This window comes from Chaetodon trifascialis, chromosome 12 (assembly GCF_039877785.1).
Source record: "Chaetodon trifascialis isolate fChaTrf1 chromosome 12, fChaTrf1.hap1, whole genome shotgun sequence".
Taxonomy (NCBI): domain Eukaryota; kingdom Metazoa; phylum Chordata; class Actinopteri; order Chaetodontiformes; family Chaetodontidae; genus Chaetodon; species Chaetodon trifascialis.
The window spans coordinates 16,534,496-16,551,853 of record NC_092067.1 but is presented as its reverse complement, the minus strand read 5'-3'; the positions used below and the strand labels follow the sequence as shown (position 1 = coordinate 16,551,853).

The window sequence follows — 17,358 nt, the reverse complement described above, 5'->3', positions numbered from 1 at the left end:
AATTGGTTGGTGGAGTTTCTTCTGCTATGAGTGTTTGCGCATTTACATCTGATGAAATAAGTTACAGTTAGCTGTTGCTAAGCTTTCTTGTTGTATAAACTTCAGGACACGGCGAGCAGGCGGGTTTATGCTGTGACACGTGACGATAAGGGAACAGTAGTCTGCCGGTCGGTACGAGATTACAAAATAAACGCTCATCCTTCTACACCCCGCGTGCCCCTCTCCTTTGGACAGGGGCGGAGTCAAGCTGAAGAAGTGTCAATGCTGAACGTGTGCTGAGGCTTAACCTGCGGAAAACAAGGAAGCGACATCTGGAGCAGTCCGCCTTCACCCAAACGGCCACTTTTCTTTGCTAGCTGACGATTATTTCTTCATTTTCGCTCAGTTTCATTGTTGCGAGCTGAGCGTGTCAAAATGACTTCGATGGACTTAGAGAAACTGAAGATGACGGGAGCGGGGCGGGCCATAGCAGTCCTGACCAGCGGTGGAGATGCACAAGGTGACTTTAAAGTCAGCCAAATTAACATTTAATTGCAGTTAGCAGCCAGTAAATACACGTAGATACTAATTTAGTGTTCAGCAGTACATGTTAACATTGGCAGGAAATAGCAATAGTTTTAGTGAATAGCTCCGTTAGCTAACAGATAAAACTGACAGTTGGGTCGTGCTAGCAGGGGGTCAAAGGTCGTGGATATATACTGTACCTTCATATACTGTACCTATATTGTACGTGGCTTACTCAAAATGGCTGAAAGTGTAACATTCACTCAATTACTCTATTCAAGTATAATTTGGGATGCTTGTATTAACGTATATTTACATTTCCGGCTACTTTATACCGCAAATGTTGTACTTTTTATTACGTTTCAGAGTGGGATTCATAATACAAATTATAATGAACAAATAGACTTTACTGAACCCAATAAATCTGTGAAGCTAATTAAAATGATCACCACCATCACCAGCTGCAACTTTAAAGTGATACAGACATTAATGCATCAGTTATTATAATCAATAATCTACTGCAATACATTATTCTGAGACATCCATTCAGCATAATGAGTGCTTTTGCTTTTGGTACTTCAAGAATATTTTGATGGAGTACTTTTGCACTTAAGTAAAATATTGAACACTTGACTTGCAAAAGAGTATTTCTAAACTGTGGTATTTCCACTTTTACTCAAGTACATAACTCATACAGTGTCAGGGTCTGTTCATGTAATTGCTTGTCGAGGACTGTGATTGGTGTGTCTCCACAGAGCGGATGGCACCTTTGCCCAATAACAGACAATGAAGTCATATCCCTCGACAATGTGTGATTTCCTCATGCAGCATTATGGTGCAACAGCTTGTGTGTACTGACTGACTGAGCAGAGGTGAATCTAATATTTGCATTCCCAATATTTGTGCAACTGTCCTCGACCCAGGGATGAATGCTGCTGTCCGAGCTGTGACCAGAATGGGCATCTATGTAGGAGCCCAGGTGTACCTTATTCATGAGGTAAACAAGCTGTTTGTATTAATACGTTGCTATTAAACAGACGCAATGAATTAGATCTTAATTCTCGCTTGACGCACCCACTCTGTTCTTGTCATTAACATGCAATTTGGAAATGCTGTTTCTTCTCAGGGATACCAAGGCCTGGTGGATGGGGGAGACAACATCAAACTGGCACACTGGCACAGTGTGACCAACATCATCCAACAAGTAGGTTAAAATAGTATTGTCACTACTAGTAAAGGAACGTATAATAGGCATTTTTCATAGCAGACATTTTGACTTGTCATTCTAGGAAAGTACATTAATTTTATTACTTACACCTCTGCTTTTCCTGACTGTCACATGTCAGAATATCTTCTGTGAAAAGGGCCTATTGTAACTTAGTTGTGCCTTATTGTAAAATTTAATATTTATGTTGTTTCTTTCTGGTCTTAAATCTCCTTTTCTCTTTCTTTGTTATGGATTTAATAGGAATTTTGTTATTTCATCCATCTCCTCTCATCTCTTCTCCCCCTGCCTGTCTAATACTGGTTTTAACCTGGTAAGGGGCCTTGTTGCATGTACTCTAAACCTTATCAGTTCAAGAAGCAGCAAGTTGCACTATTCGGATGACAATTGTGAGCAGTCCCACTGCCTGTTTTGCATTAGTTGTCTTAAATTTATGCAGGAAATGTGTTGAGGGGCATGTGCTATTTTTTTTCTAAGTGCTGGTTCCTAACCTACTTTGCTTAAAATGAATTAATACAAAAATTAATACAAAGCAATGTCTACAGGTCAGCCCTTAGCTCTGGATTCCTGCTTATGAGTTTTGAGCAGTTCAAACAAATAGTGATTTTTCTGTCCTCAGGCTGTGCATTTGAATAATTTTTAGGGAAAAATCTCAGCAATAAAAAAAAACAATCTTACTCTAATAAGTATCTCACGACCCCTTAGATTGACCTTGTGACACTGCTGTATAGGAGTTAGATTGTAGCTCACATTTGGCATCAGAGTGTATCACAGATATGTCTCGAGTGACTGCTTGTGTTTGGGTCCTGGTTCCTGATGCCAGAGCAAAAAGAAATGTCTCTCTCACTGAGCATGACATTATTCATTGACAGACCGCAATGTCCTGATTTGGTTTGTGACTCCTCATATGACCGCAGGGTGGGACTGTGATAGGCAGCGCCCGGTGTAAGGCCTTCACAACTCGCGAGGGAAGGCTCGCCGCCGCCCTCAACTTAGTGAAGAAACGCATCACCAACTTGTGTGTGTGTGGTGGAGATGGCAGCCTCACAGGAGCCAACATCTTTCGCAGCGAGTGGAGCAGTCTGCTGGCTGAGCTCGTACAGAAAGGTAAGGTCACTGAACTTTAAAATGCAGTTTGCCATCATTATGAACTCATACTGGCTGTCGGGACGAATAGGGTATCCTATGGTGAAATACTTTTTTAAGGTATCATTTTATTGGCCAGGATGTGGGCTTTTGTGTCAGTCCTCTCAGATTTATGATTCATTCTCCCTCTGTAGTAGTATACTGATTATTTTATTGCTGTGGTGTATTTAATAGTAAGCTCCTACAACAATGTGCATGCATGTGTGCCACTTCAGGAAGCATCACAGACAGTCTGGCCAAGCAGCACAACCACCTGAACATCGTGGGGCTCGTGGGTTCCATCGACAACGACTTCTGCGGCACTGACATGACCATCGGAGCTGACTCAGCGCTTCACCGCATCATGGAGATAATTGATGCTATCATGACCACTGCACAAAGGTCAGACACTGAACAGCTGCGGTGCTGAAGCAGCTGGTGTTTCATCAAAGCAGTGATCATGAGGTCACTGACAAAAGTGATTTGTCATTTGTTTGTTAATTCTTTCTAAATATGTTAGCCAATATGGAGATAAAACAGAAACGCAGTGCTACTTTAATGGAGAAAATGTAGATAGATATATTTGCATCAGACTACAGCTGCAATGGAAAACACTCTTTGGTTCCAGCTCCTTTAATGTGAGGATTTGCTGTTTTTTCTTTCTGGGGTTTGGACTGTGTTTGGACAAAACATACAATTTGAAGATGTCACCTTGGGCTCAGAGACATGATTATGGTCATATTTTATTTATTTATAGAAAAATTATGGATTGCATTGAAAGTAACAGTCAGCTGGAGCCCTGTAATCCCATTTATCTTGATGTGTATTTATACATGTATAATGTGATGACTTATTGTTAATGGAATGCAATCATATAAGCCAGGTTTTGTTATAACCCAGTGGGGGAGTTGAGTTCTGACAAAACAAGGCCTTCTGGCATGATTTCTGTGATCCTGCCCAGACTCGCCCCCTCGGATCTCGGCATGTTGGAGCAATCTGAAAATACTCTGCTAGTGTTTGTTCGCTTGTTTCAATATAAATGTTGTTTACCTCCTACAGCCACCAGCGCACTTTCGTTCTGGAAGTCATGGGGCGACACTGTGGGTGAGTAACACTCTGACCCAGTTTGCTATCCTTTATGGGCTGCCACTGCATAAAGCAAATTATTGTGCTGTTACTCTGTGCTGTTACTCTAGATATCTGGCCTTGGTGTCAGCGCTGGCATCTGGGGCAGACTGGCTCTTCATTCCAGAGGCTCCTCCTCAGGATGGCTGGGAGGACCGCATGTGCTCCCGTCTAGAAGCGGTGAGACACAAAACTAGACTGTGTGTTTGCCCTAAGGAATAACAGCAGGTGATTTGTTAATTTTGTGCAGGTGGGATGGTCCCAACACTTATCCTGAAGTCGCGTCTCCACTAAAATACTTTGTCACAGAGGTGGCTTGGCCTTGGTGTGTATTTTCGGCAGCACAAATGCTACTGAATGATCATAGAAAGATTATAGGAATACTACAGGCAGCAGTGTGTCTCTTTGACTCTGTCGCTCTTGTGCGACTACACACTTGCTCACTGTGATCATGAAGGTGACACTAATCTATTGAGATTATAGGCTAGAATTGAGTATTTATGGTTTAGAAAATATGATAGATCCAAGATGAAACTAACAGAAGGGTACAAATGAAGTACAAATCTGTTACTTCAGCACCACGGACAGCAGCATGGATTTATCAATATGCAGCAGTTAGTCTACTGATATTTCAGAGCCATGGTCAGGCACCGAGATTCTAACTTGGACAAACCGTCAGACAAAGGATCAAAAGGTCAGGCAGACTAGACTAACATATTCAACTAAACACCCGCTCTGCCTCTGCACTCTCTCTCTGCTAGCAGGGGATGGAGAGGAGGGATGGCAGGTTAACAAGGGGGATGGCATCCTCACTTATCACCCCTCAAGGGGACTATTGGGCACATGGAGTACATACTGTATGTGTATTCACAGGAGAGTTCATGTAGACCTGCTCTTTGGCCCACAGGCATTTCAGGAACAAAGGAGGCTGAATTGATTAAAATATTAGATTTGATTAAAGCTTAAGACATAGTACTCAGGAGCAGGATTGTGCTCACTGACTAACTGGCTTTTATATATCTACCTGTTTACCTCCAGAGCCGCATCAGTGGGTCAAGACTCAACATTATAATCATCGCAGAAGGAGCCATCGACAGGAATGGCAAACCCATCTCCACAACTTACGTGAAAGAGGTACGTTTAAAGATTTAAGGACCAGGTAGGATAGATGGCTGTTTGTACTCACTGATTCATATCAGTGTTTAAATGAAGGATAGACATTTACTCAGCAGGCCGTGCATTGTGATGTTTGTGCCAGTTTTGTTGATGATGTAAAACAGGAGGTACACATCAAGGAAAAGATCTTGTTTGTTAGTCTCTCAGTTGTGTATACCTGCTATATGACAAACCCATAATGTGCTGAAATGATATCATGCCTATGTGTTTGAAGCTGGTGATAAAGAGGCTGGGTTATGACACCAGAGTGACAGTACTCGGCCATGTTCAGCGAGGAGGAATTCCCTCAGCGTTTGACAGAATACTGGTGAGTCCATCAACACTGAATTTTTTCATTGTATACTGCAGAGATGCAACTGGGACACACAAATGAAATGTTGAGGTCTGTTTCAGCAATAGTTTAAACATGGAATTGCAAATTTAAACTGCCAAACAAATACTTGTTGCTGATTGACTGGCTTCTGCACCTAATAAGGTGGTACTCTCCAGCATTCGTTATTGATAAATTGAACGAATTGATTGTGTTTCCAGAGCACTAAGTTGGGTGTGGAGGCAGTGATAGCCCTAATGGAGGCCTCTCCTGAAACCCCAGCCTGTGCCATCGGCCTGTCGGGTAACCATGCTGTTCGTCTGCCTCTCATGGAGTGCGTGGAGATGGTGAGTGGCTCTTTTTTAATTGGTTTTAATGGACATACTCACAGACAGTGGGAGACTGCTGTATTTTTTGACTGCGCCATTATTCACAGACTAAACTGGTGCAGATGGCCATGAATGAGAAGAGGTTTGATGAGGCTGTTAAACTGCGTGGAGGGTGAGAGCCAGTGTTAATGTTGTTTGTTTTGATTTCTGTGCAAATAACAAACAAGATCAAGCTATAAATAGTGATTTTCTTGCAGGAGTTTTGAGAACAACTGGAACATCTACAAGCTTCTTGCCTTCCAGAAGCCGGCCCAGTCTAAGGTGAGCACACACGCATGCACACACATCCAGTATTTGCCTTAACTCGTATAAAAGAATCCCAAAAGTCAAACTTATGTACTTATTAATGTCTGACTTGTATTCTCCCTCAGAGCAATTTCTCTGTGGCTATTCTGAACGTTGGAGCTCCGGCCGCGGGGATGAACGCAGCGGTGAGGTCTGCTGTGAGGGTAGCGATCGCTCATGGACACAAGGTCTATGCTGTTCACGACGGCTTTCAAGGACTCGCCAGAGGGGCGGTGAGAGCATCTACATCCTCATCTTCACCGCACCGCAGTAGATTTCAGCAACACGTAACCTGTGTGAGAGTGAGAAGAAACTGTTCAATACTGATGCCTGTCTGTCTGCAGGTTATTGAGATGGAATGGCACGCTGTGGCGGGATGGACGGGCCAAGGGGGCTCACTGCTGGGGACAAAACGGTGAGCAACAGCACACTTTGGTTGACAAAACTTCCTCCAGAGCCACATGAGATTATCTCACTGCTCTCACAGGCTGTGTAACACTCCCAGTGGACAGAAAATTGTCTTTGACATGTAAAATTGCTGGAGTGCTTCATTGAGTGATTTTCAGTCTCTGTTTCATGTCTTATTTCAGAACTCTCCCAAACAATCACATGGAGAAGATTGTGGAAACCATCGCCAAGTTCAACATCTCAGCTCTGCTTGTAATTGGAGGGTTTGAGGTAGAGAATAAGACTCAACCCTTCAAAGAACCAGAGCTGAATTACTTGTATATTAATTTACAGTGTCAGTGTTACATCAAAGAGGTTTTCAATCTACCTCTTGGTGACTTTCAAAGGGGTACGAAGGTGTGCTGCAGCTGTTTGAAGCCCGGAGTCGCTATGATGAGCTCTGCATCCCCATGTGTGTAATCCCTGCTACCATCAGCAACAACGTCCCTGGAACTGACTTCAGCCTGGGAGCAGACACGGCTGTCAATGCTGCCATGGTGGTAATGCTGAGCAGATGGCAAATTAACTGTGACTTTGATGTTTCAGGATTAACATGAATAAAGACTGAACCAAGCCAGAAAACATCACATCTCGTATAAGCTGTCGTATTACGAAGATACACTTTGAACTCTTCAGTCTTAGTCAAAACATGGGTTACAGTGAGTGTTTAGAGCTTTAGTTTTTGTCTTTAAACTTTGAGAAGAAGTAGATAGAGACAGGCAGCACTAGTTCACTCGTGCTTTTATATGAAGCACCACACCTGGAAAAGGCACACCACACCGGCTTTGTCTGTACACACTACGGTGTAGATGAGGGTTAATTAGGATTAAGTTGAAGCTGACCCTTTCTCCACCTCAAGACCTGCACTGTTGACCGTGTCTTCAATTACCACCGTATCCTTGCACGCTGCCATTTCGATTTCTGCTTCAGGGTTGTGACACGATAAAACAGTCTGCCACTGGGACCAAGAGGCGAGTGTTTGTGGTGGAGACTATGGGCGGATTCTGTGGCTATCTGGCGACCTGCACTGGTATAGCTGTGGGTGCTGACGCAGCCTATATCTTTGAAGACCCCTTCAACATCCACGACCTGAAGGTATGACCAAAAACAAACCTGCTGTTTTTTGTTCTTCTGTCTCTATTGTTCACAGCTGTCTGTCTGTTTAACTATGTGGCCTTTTCACAGACCAATGTGGAGCATTTGACTGAAAAGATGAAGAAGGACATCCAGCGGGGTCTTGTGCTGAGGTACATAACCCCCGAACACCTCCATGAATTCAAACATCCATGCAGAGACTTTTGTTTATGTTGCGTCAATGTTTTTTTTTGCCATCATGTGATCTGCTCTGTCAAAACAGGAATGAAAAATGCCATGAAAACTACACTACAGATTTCATCCATAAGCTGTATTCATCAGAGGGGAAGGGCATCTTTGACTGCAGAATCAATGTGTTGGGACACCTTCAGCAGGTACGGAGCCACCATATTAGATCCATCGACTCTGGCAGAAGAGCGTAGCAACTTACAAATGATATCAGTGAGAGATGATTTAAAATGACACTTATATACTGTGAAGCATTGTGCAACATATTTATACGTAGTTGTGTGTTTGTGCTCTAGGGAGGGGCACCCTCTCCGTTTGATAGAAATTTTGGCACAAAGTTGGGTGTGAGGGCCATCCAGTGGATTTCAGCGAGATTGACTGAAAACTTCCGGCAAGGTAGAGTTAATGTATGAAGTCATAGTTAGTTAAATTGCTCAGAAACCCAAAACATGACATTTTGATCACACCCCTTTTTCCCACCAGAGCGCGTGTTCGCCAACTCACCAGATACAGCATGTGTGCTCGGCCTCAACAGGAAGGTCGTCTCATTCAGCCCCGTCGCTGAACTGAAGGCTGTGACTGATTTTGAGTAAGTAAATTCAGTTTTTGTCAAATAACAAGCGTTCATTATTGATCAGTCTTAATATGTGAATTATGTCCTTCTGTTAGGCACCGGATGCCCAAGGTCCAGTGGTGGTTTACACTTCGGCCGATGCTAAAAATGTTGGCCAAGTATCAAACCAGCTTCTGCGAATACGTCCCAGGAGAGATTGAACACGTGACTCGACGCTCCATCAGCATCGACTCTGGGTTCTAGGATCTCTTGAACAGTATATTCTCTGCACTTTTTAACCCTTATCTGTCCATCCTTTGTTCCTACACAGACTACATAGTTTAAGAACTGGTTTCACTCTGCTGCTATTCATGCATGCAGAGCCGGAATACTGAAGCCAGCACTGGTCTGTGTGTTGTCAGTGTCGTAGTCACTACAGTATACTTATGTAAAAATGTACTTCCAGCAGTCATATATTGAAATGCATTCAATACAGATCAGGTTTCGCTATTCCTTGTACCAAGTGAGCCTTTGTATAGTCGAATCACTGCCCTAAAAAGGCAACCAGGTGTGCCATGAAACTATAACTTTATTAATTTACTAATGGATACAGTATATGAAGCAGATTGTATGTGGTGTGATATGACTGGTTTACAGTACTTCCTGCAAAATCATGCAGGAGAAATATGAACTTCTCTAAGACAAATACTCAGCCAGAAATAATCTGATCATGAACCTTACGCAAAGTAAAAAGTGTGTGTATGCATTTTCTAACATTTCATTAGCTAAGAGCTTCTGAAGCTGTGGAGCCACTCTATAATTTGTACTCTTCTGATACACTTAATGTCAAAATGTGATTCATGGGACCAGTCAGATGTTATTTTCCTTTTATTAATACACTGCATAGGACTGAAACATCACTTCTGTCATTAACTGACGCAAACTGAATGCAAATCAACACACTGCTCATCACACTGTGAAATAAACTTCACAACTACTGCACTTACAAGAGAAGTCAGTAAAGAAATATGAACATATGTTGTGTATTATTTGGATAGTAAAACTGTAGTTAGTGATAATATTAGAAAGATGTTCATTGTATACTGAATAGCGTTTGACAGATGATATTAAGTTAAACAGATAAATGCATATCAACATTTAACAGAACAAAAACGGAAAAACTGTTAGAAAAGTCCTGCATGGCAAACATTTTGCTAAGTTTTATAATTGTAGTAAACTATGAACTTGTACCTAAGGTATTTGTCATTAACCCACTATGAAAACATTACTGATGCAAAGAATAATGAACTGTGCTGGTCTTATATAGCACTTAGGATGTTTTACTCGTAACACTCAAAAGTTGAATGAAAATGGGAAATCATCCCCAGAGTCATCTTTGTTAGGTGTGTGAGGGCTCTTAGAGGTGAAGGCAAACTGGAAGTCTTCACTTTGCTCTGGTTGGCCAAACAAGAATTCAGGGCCTGCAAAATCATACACATACCTACAGTCCAATGCAGGTAACAAACATCACGCAAACAGATCTGATTTGATACTTACAGCTAGGAGACTTTGATTCTGTGGTTTTCTGCAAAGAGATGAGCACAGTTTGATGTTTTTATTCTAATCATACTGTGTGTATTAGAGGTGAAGAGGAGTTACAATAAGAAGGTGCTACCTTCTCGTTGAAAAAAGAGCCGGTAAAAGCGAAAGATGAGTCCTGTAAGGGAACTTGGAGGTAAATCCAAAACCAAAAACTGTGATGTCTATCAAATCATGCACTCCTTTTGCTCACACCTCACCTCATCCTGTGTTGAGCCCACGTCAAATCTAAATCCAGAGAAGCCCGGTGTGCTGGGATCAGAGTTCAGAGAGAACGGGAAAGCTGGAGATTTGGAGGTCCCTTGATGTGGGGAGCCACTCGGACTAAAGCTGAAACGTGGAACATGAAAACATAGTTCTCAGAAGCTGTTTTGACAGTGATTCAAAGTGTTGGCGAACTCAGATGAGACTTTACTTAAATGGCAACACTGGGGTTGAAGGCGCAGCTTTCACTGTTGCTGGGGAAGACTGAGGATTAGTTTCTTGCAGTGATGACTGAGGAAAAGCAGTCAGTCCCTCGGTGTCCTCTTTGCCTGGCGTCTGCTCTTGTGCTGGAGCTCCTCTTTCCTCCATCTCCTCCTGCTCCTCTGCTTCCTCTGCGTCTGATACATTGGACTGCTGTTCCCATACAGGAAACACATTACATTACGAAATTAAAGGTAAAGTAGGAAAAATGTCCATTTTAAGGTCAGTTTTGGTATGGTAGACAAACATTACAAAGACCTGGTCCTGTGGCCCAGTTTCCTGGTCCTTCTCTTCAGTGTGCATCACATCTTGCCATATTTGTTCTGAGGAAATAAATATTCCCCTGATTAGGTTTGAAGTATAAACATCCAAATATGAAAAAGTAGAGTGCTATAGTCTGTAAAGTGCTGGCGTTAACTGAAATACTGTACATATCAGACTTTCCTCTTCTTACCATCCAACTGCTGACATGACCACAGCCTATTGCTGCCTTCTTCTGGGGGAGGGCTGCAGGTTGCTGTATCCTGGCCCTCATTTTCCTCACAAATTTCTTCAGCATTTGCCTCGACAGAAGCTGCGTGACCATTCTGCGAGATCTGTTCAGGCTTATCAAAGTGGTTATAACAGCGCCAGCTTCAACTTCTACGTTTCACTGAATGATTGCTAGAATTTCATCAGCTTTACAATTCCATTAGTACCGACTGATGCATCAGAGTACCTTTGTCTGGTTGAGATGAGGAGAGGAGATGTCAATGGAAGAATCGCTGTCCTCCACTGTGTGAGGATCTAATTTTTCCTCTGGTTCTGCTATGGACTGCTGGCCAGACACACTAGGAAGAAGGGTGGACTCAATCAGAGAAAAGTGAGCTTTGCTGGAGCTATGGGTCATAATTCTTTGTTATCTATAAGATTCACTGAAAGATACCGGTCTGGTAGTTTCTCAGTGGAAGAACAATTGACTGTTGGACCTGGTCAGACAGAGATTAAATTAATAGTATAAATACTGTAAATACTTCAGTTCTACCAGAGCAAGCTGTGGTGATATGAAAAGTGTATCACCAGTGAGACAGTCCAGCTCCTTCTGTTTCATTGCTATTTGAGCATCACAAGCGTTGATCCGAGACTCAATCTCCTCTTTTTCTGCCTGCAGCCTGAGGAGCTTTTGAGCAGGAGGACTCTGGCAATAATACTCTTTCTGGGTCTGAAATATCTTCCAGTAGCTGGCAATTCTCTCTTTGTAGACTTCCCTGGTTACAAATGAGGGAAAAACATCAGCTTTGCTTATTTGAAAATGTATGAAACACAGTTAACCACAGCTAAGTGAACCCACATGTCATGGTTGTAGCTGGCATTTCTGCTCTCCAGTTCTTCTTTCAGTGTCTGCTCATACTGATGAAGCAGGCCGTTAGTCGCCTTCATGCTAAAGTTACATGACAAGCATTAAGGTGTGAATATCCACGTTGGACTCCACTGCTTATGTTAAGTTACATGGAAGATTTGATTCATTGTGGTAAGGCCGGTGTGTTACCTGTTCATCATACCTTTTTGCATTAGCTTTATTATGTGTAACGGTGCTCTGCTTCAGCCTGATTTCTTCCTCGAGTTTTTTGGTATTTCTGTGGATTGTTTCAATATAAGACCTCCTCTCAGCAATGTCGGCCCTGTAAACTGTTGACACAAATGTGGACACTTGGTGGACACCATGTCACCATAAAAATCAGGGTAAACTGTTTGCCTGTTAGGCCGTCTGTCATACCTGCCTGTCTAGCTAACTGTTAGACATACCTTTAATTTGTTGGTTGATTTCATTCTTCTTTTGGGAAAGCTCCCGAATCTGAAGAGCTGCAAAATACAAACAACAGTTATCTTATCTGAAAATAACTATTAGCTTTTATATATTGTTATTAGTATAAGTGTGATTATCGCCTCACCTGATCAAGTTTAAGATTGGTTAGTTAGCTAACATCAAAACTAGCTAGCTAGCTGGCTGGTTAATGACGTATGTTATTAGTAAAAACTTAACATTACAAGCCAAGCAAACGTCGAGTGACAACAAAACTACAACTAAAAACTTACTATAAACTTAATAATTGAACTCACCAAACTGCAAGAGGAGGCCGTCGAAATTATTAAATGAATATTGGTCGTTCATTTTTACACCAGCCTAACATTACCGTCTTTAGCCGATTCAACCATCAAGCGCACACGCTGTCGGTTTTCAACGGTTCAGGCATCAGGAGACAAACGAACGCCTGCTCAACATAAAACAGCGGTAATGGTCCTGTGTTGGTCCGTATTGGTTGGAAGGACAAGGTATTATTGTTGTCATTTATTATTTTAATGAAGACAGACGAGGGTGAGGGTTAACTCTTAAATTTCACTTGGATGCTCTGTTTATGAAGCCTATTTATTTCAGTCAAACTGATATTAGTTTAGTTAGCTTTGTCCGTTTTGCTATAAACGTTTCTAGCTTTATAGCAAATACTCGCAGTTAGCTAGTTATGCTAATCACAGCAGGTGATATTCAACCAACATTTTATAAATGTTTTCTTTTATTAATCTGTGTAACCGTATACAAAACATAGTCCATAAAAATAGTGATACATGTAAATTTTTAGGGCTGTAAAATATCACATCATATATTCAGCAGAGGGAGTACATGCTCATACTGTAAAAAAAAAAAATAAACACTTCATTTTATGATTTTCTAGTTTATTTTGATGTATGTATTTGAATTGTTGTTGACATGTTAGTCTTCCAGTCCCATGTCCCAGTCTGACAGATGTGCTTTTAATGGACATTGGTGGAGCCTTCGCTTCATGTTCACGTGACTGCCGCTGGCCTCATTAGTGGCTCAGGATTGGTGTGACAGAGGTTAGAGGGGCGGGCTTTGTGCTATTCTAGAAATCATCTTGCGTAGCGCATCTGTATCGGCACAAACACAGCGCTGTGATGTGTGGGCCCAGCCAAATTCAGTGATTTATCCTCACACGGTATAGTATATCTACGTCCTCGTCCAACCTATTAAAGGTAAGACTGAATTCCAGTTGCAGTTCTAGTTAGAGTGCATGTTGTTCGCCGGCTGGCGTCTGCAGACAAAAGAGCGGACATGGGTGGGATTTAAATGGGAGGGGATCAGCTGTGTGAAGAAGGGGTTGCATTGTTGATTGCACTCCTCTTATCATATCATGCATTCTATTGGAAAATCGCCACAATCTGTCTATGAATTGTGCAGTTTTTCTGTCATTATGTCTGTAAAATGGAAAGGATGGTGGTAATAAACTGAGCACGCAGCATATCCACTGAGAGGATCGTTCCGCTGTCATGCAAGAGAGGCGCCCCCCCCCCTTTTTCTGAGCTGATCTATCACGCTTTGTTTGTGATCTATCTTGAACGATTTTGTCTCTGTCTGTTCCTAATGCCTAATGCCATCAGATCAATGATAATGTGACATTGGGTAGATTTTTATCATTCATCGTCACAGAAAAACCGTCTATGCAGAATCTAGGCCAGGATCACTCTACACAGAGGATTACATTAATGTGGCTAAAAAAAACAAAGTTGCCTCTTAATGACACTCTTTCTCTGTTTTTGTGTGTGTGTGTGTTTATCACTTTCAATCTCTCTTAGATTTAAAACACTAAAACCATGGGTGGACATGGTTTGTGCTGCTCAGGACTTCACCATTAGGCTCCACACATAACCAATCGAAACAGTCCAAGAGTTTGTGGATCAGGTGAGAGCATGGCTCAGGTTGAGGAGCAACAAACTGAAGGAGAAGGCAGCCCCCAGATGATCTCCTTAAGATCAGATATATCAGGGAACCATGTAGATGATGGAGAGGTGGGGCCCTCCATAAGGAGGAAGAGGAGGAAGAAGAAAGACCCGCGTCCAGAGTCCATTATTGTCTACCGATCGGAAATGGAGAGGGCGCCTGGAGAGGACCAAGGTGGTGAGGAGGGGGCTGAGAGGAGCACAGAGGAGGGAGCTAAATTCCTCTGCACACCTACAGGCGAAGGTGAGACGAGTGTCAGATTCTGTTAAAATTGTGAAGCCACATGTCAGTTATGATTACTGGAGGAAATGTCTCAGTTTACCACTTCAGTCATGTGAACTAAAGAAGGATTCCAGGTTTAGTCATCAGTATGGGACCATGCAAACGATGCAATATTAAAAAAGGAAAAATTACCTTTATCACATTTTTGCATTAAGGATCAATAGACAAAAAATTAGGGATTTGATTTAAGGGTTGCTTTTTTCTTTGTGAGCCTCCAAACAAGAATATGCATAGGGAAAGGAAACCTTATTTCTTGTTGTGTGTCATATTGGTAAAAGTCTTATGTCGTGTCATCTCTTAACAGGAGGAGGCTGGAGTCTTCCTCCAGACAGCCGCTACGTGACCCTCACTGGCACCATCACCCGAGGAAAGAAGAAGGGTCAGGTGGTGGACATTCATCTCACTTTGACAGAGAAGGAACTCAGAGATCTGGCCAAGTCAAGGGAACGTCTTGACGCAGAGTGTGAGGCGAGGGAGGGGTCTAAACGCACCTGCAGCTTAGGTGTGTGCCAGGGACCCCATGTCGTCTTGTGGAGCGTCTCCTGTGCCCCTGTGGTTTTCCTGCTCTCCTTCATCACCTCCTTCTACTACGGCACTCTCACCTGGTACAACGTCTTCCTGGTGTACAATGAGGAGCGGACGTTCTGGCACAAGATTACGATCTGCCCCTTCCTTATCATCTTCTACCCCATGCTCATCATGCCCATGGCGCTGTCCCTGGCTCTCTACTCCGCTGTGGTGCAGGTGTCCTGGGCCTTCAGCGAGTGGTGGATGGCTGTGAGAGACCTGGAGAAAGGCTTCTGTGGCTGGGCCTGTGGGAAGCTGGGACTGGAGGACTGCTCCCCCTATAGCATAGTAGAGCTGCTTGACTCTGATACCGTTTCCAGCACTCTGCAGAGCAAGGCCCCCAGTGAACTCGCCCAGACATCATCAGTGTGAAGTGGGGGGACACCGAGGTCCGAGGCACATGTTGTTGTCGACAAATGACAACTATGCGCCAGAGAGTACAACTCGGTCACAGGAAAGTATACAAATCTGTTCCATGATACTTTCTGTTAATGACAACTTATCAAACACTGCCTGAAATGTGCTGAAATGCTGAACTACAACTTCAAATTTTGTAAAACACTATGGATGATATCTCTGAGCATGTTTGTCATTTTTTACTTTTAGGGTCTCAAATCACTGACTCCTACTCAAAGACCTTTTGGAGGCCTCGGTGCATCCCGTAGTAAAGTTTAGATTAACTGGTTGTGGACACTCATGCATTGTTAGAGGCTTGAAAATTAAACTAAGTTTCACTTCCTCTGTAAATATCTGTAATTAAAATGTATGGGATCACTGTGCTGTACACTGACATCAAGAACAGCGGTGGTGTGATCATAATCACTCTGTGAAGCTGTATTTGACACAAGGCTGGACAGTGGAGTTTACATTATTTTCTATATTGTGAAATAGTGTCTGTCAAGTGTTCACATTTGTATCAACAGTTGCATTGCTGAGAAGATAATCCAGTAGGATATGAGCACAATACTGACAAACATATATCACCTTAAGAATGGCAACGTCTTGTGAAGGGTTTCTGTGTCCACAGATCACTTGAAAAGATCAAAACCAACAATTGTTACTCCATCTCTGACAACATAAATCTTTCATAAAAGGCCACAGATATATGGTTAATGTTTTAAGAGAGGTGCATAGCTGTCCTAAAATAGCTGGGTTCTGTCATTTTAAGCAAATGTTAGTCAACCTGGAGTAAATGGTACATTTGTTGGGACTATTTTCAGTTGTGGACTAATATGCATGATGCTGTAGTGAGTGTTTTCAGCAGCAGGATGATGTATGTGGGATTGACTCAAACTACAGTATGTGTGTGTGTGTGTGTGTGTGTGTGTGTGTGTGTGTGTGTGTGTGTGTGTGTGTGTGTGTGTGTGGTAATGAGAGGGAACTTGTCTCCAGTGCAGCCGTGTGGCTCATTGATGTTGATAGTTTTTGCTCATTTTCGCCCCAGGGCCCCTTAGCAGGTTAAACCAGCCGTGATTTAAAGCCATAGTCAGGACACGCTGACAAATCCAACATTTCTTTGGTGAACTTGTTTTTTCAGTCATGTTTTTATATAATTAAGACACCACCAACACAGATGTTTGTGACCTTAAACTACTTGTGTTGTCTTCACAATTGTGGTCCATACAAGAGTAAACTGAAGTTCTCCACCTAAAATTCCTGTTAAATTTCCATACAGTCATAGTTTTTATATTGAATTAATTTATTTTCAATATTTAAGTCTAGTACACTTCCTGAAATTGTTGTAGCTAGGTGTTATATACACTCTGGCACTTTCAGACAAAGGTGTTGCAAACAGACTGAGTGAAATACACAGTGGATGGAGTTTAAGTAGATCATATGGTTTACATATTTTGTGATTCAGGTGTTTATGATTAAACCTGGCTGGGTGACATGTTCACTTTTAATTTCATACAAGAAAAGTTCAATGTTAATGGAGTGGGACTGTATGCCACTTTACATGTTGTGAAACTGCAGAATTCAAAGTGAAGAATTACACAGATGAAATAAAGTGTTATGTCATTACATCGCAACTGTGCTAATTTTATACACTGAGGAAGAGAAAAGAGCGTCTTGTTTTCAGTCACTGTTTTCTGTGTGGTTTCTAATAACCCTCAGGAATATAAATCAGCATATATTTCTGCATGGTACGCATTGATGTAGATGGCTGTCTGGGGTTTGGGTGCTTTGAGATCTGATTATTAGCACCCC

At 42.3% G+C, this 17,358-nt stretch overlaps 2 protein-coding genes across 3 annotated transcripts; both read left to right on the top strand.

Annotated features, from left to right (window-relative positions):
- Window positions 1-244: 244 nt before the first annotated feature.
- Window positions 245-9,498, top strand: pfkla (phosphofructokinase, liver a). 2 transcript variants are annotated; one of them, XM_070975395.1, is made up of 22 exons: window positions 245-499; window positions 1,428-1,501; window positions 1,631-1,708; window positions 2,647-2,836; window positions 3,091-3,256; window positions 3,914-3,958; window positions 4,051-4,159; window positions 5,018-5,113; window positions 5,370-5,462; window positions 5,687-5,812; window positions 5,902-5,966; window positions 6,052-6,115; window positions 6,226-6,372; window positions 6,484-6,554; window positions 6,730-6,817; window positions 6,934-7,086; window positions 7,517-7,681; window positions 7,772-7,833; window positions 7,944-8,055; window positions 8,206-8,305; window positions 8,393-8,498; window positions 8,579-9,498. In XM_070975395.1, the coding sequence occupies exons 1-22, from the start codon at window positions 415-417 to the stop codon at window positions 8,724-8,726; spliced, it is 2,343 nt and encodes a 780-aa protein (XP_070831496.1). In that variant the 5' UTR covers window positions 245-414; the 3' UTR covers window positions 8,727-9,498. The 2 variants fall into 2 exon arrangements, with proteins under 2 accessions (XP_070831496.1, XP_070831497.1); XM_070975396.1 differs by lacking the exons at window positions 245-499; window positions 1,428-1,501; window positions 1,631-1,708 and adding an exon at window positions 1,973-2,042.
- Window positions 9,499-13,418: 3,920 nt separating this feature from the next.
- Window positions 13,419-17,172, top strand: tmem169b (transmembrane protein 169b). The gene is made up of 3 exons (XM_070975402.1): window positions 13,419-13,556; window positions 14,157-14,544; window positions 14,888-17,172. Exons 2-3 carry the CDS (start codon window positions 14,271-14,273, stop codon window positions 15,520-15,522), a joined length of 909 nt encoding a protein of 302 aa, XP_070831503.1. The 5' UTR covers window positions 13,419-13,556; window positions 14,157-14,270; the 3' UTR covers window positions 15,523-17,172.
- The last annotated feature ends 186 nt before the right edge of the window (window positions 17,173-17,358 follow it).

What these genes read in the sequence shown, in the direction of transcription:
- tmem169b (XM_070975402.1), top strand. Translation starts at nt 14,271, where the DNA reads ATGGCTCAGGTTGAGGAGCAACAAACTGAAGGAGAAGGCAGCCCCCAG. An exon ending in CTGCACACCTACAGGCGAAG is followed by an intron (nt 14,545 to 14,887) that starts GTGAGACGAGTG and finishes ATCTCTTAACAG; the next exon opens with GAGGAGGCTGGAGTCTTCCT.
- pfkla (XM_070975395.1), top strand. Translation starts at nt 415, where the DNA reads ATGACTTCGATGGACTTAGAGAAACTGAAGATGACGGGAGCGGGGCGG. An exon ending in CCACAACTTACGTGAAAGAG is followed by an intron (nt 5,114 to 5,369) that starts GTACGTTTAAAG and finishes ATGTGTTTGAAG; the next exon opens with CTGGTGATAAAGAGGCTGGG. An exon ending in CAGCGGGGTCTTGTGCTGAG is followed by an intron (nt 7,834 to 7,943) that starts GTACATAACCCC and finishes CTGTCAAAACAG; the next exon opens with GAATGAAAAATGCCATGAAA.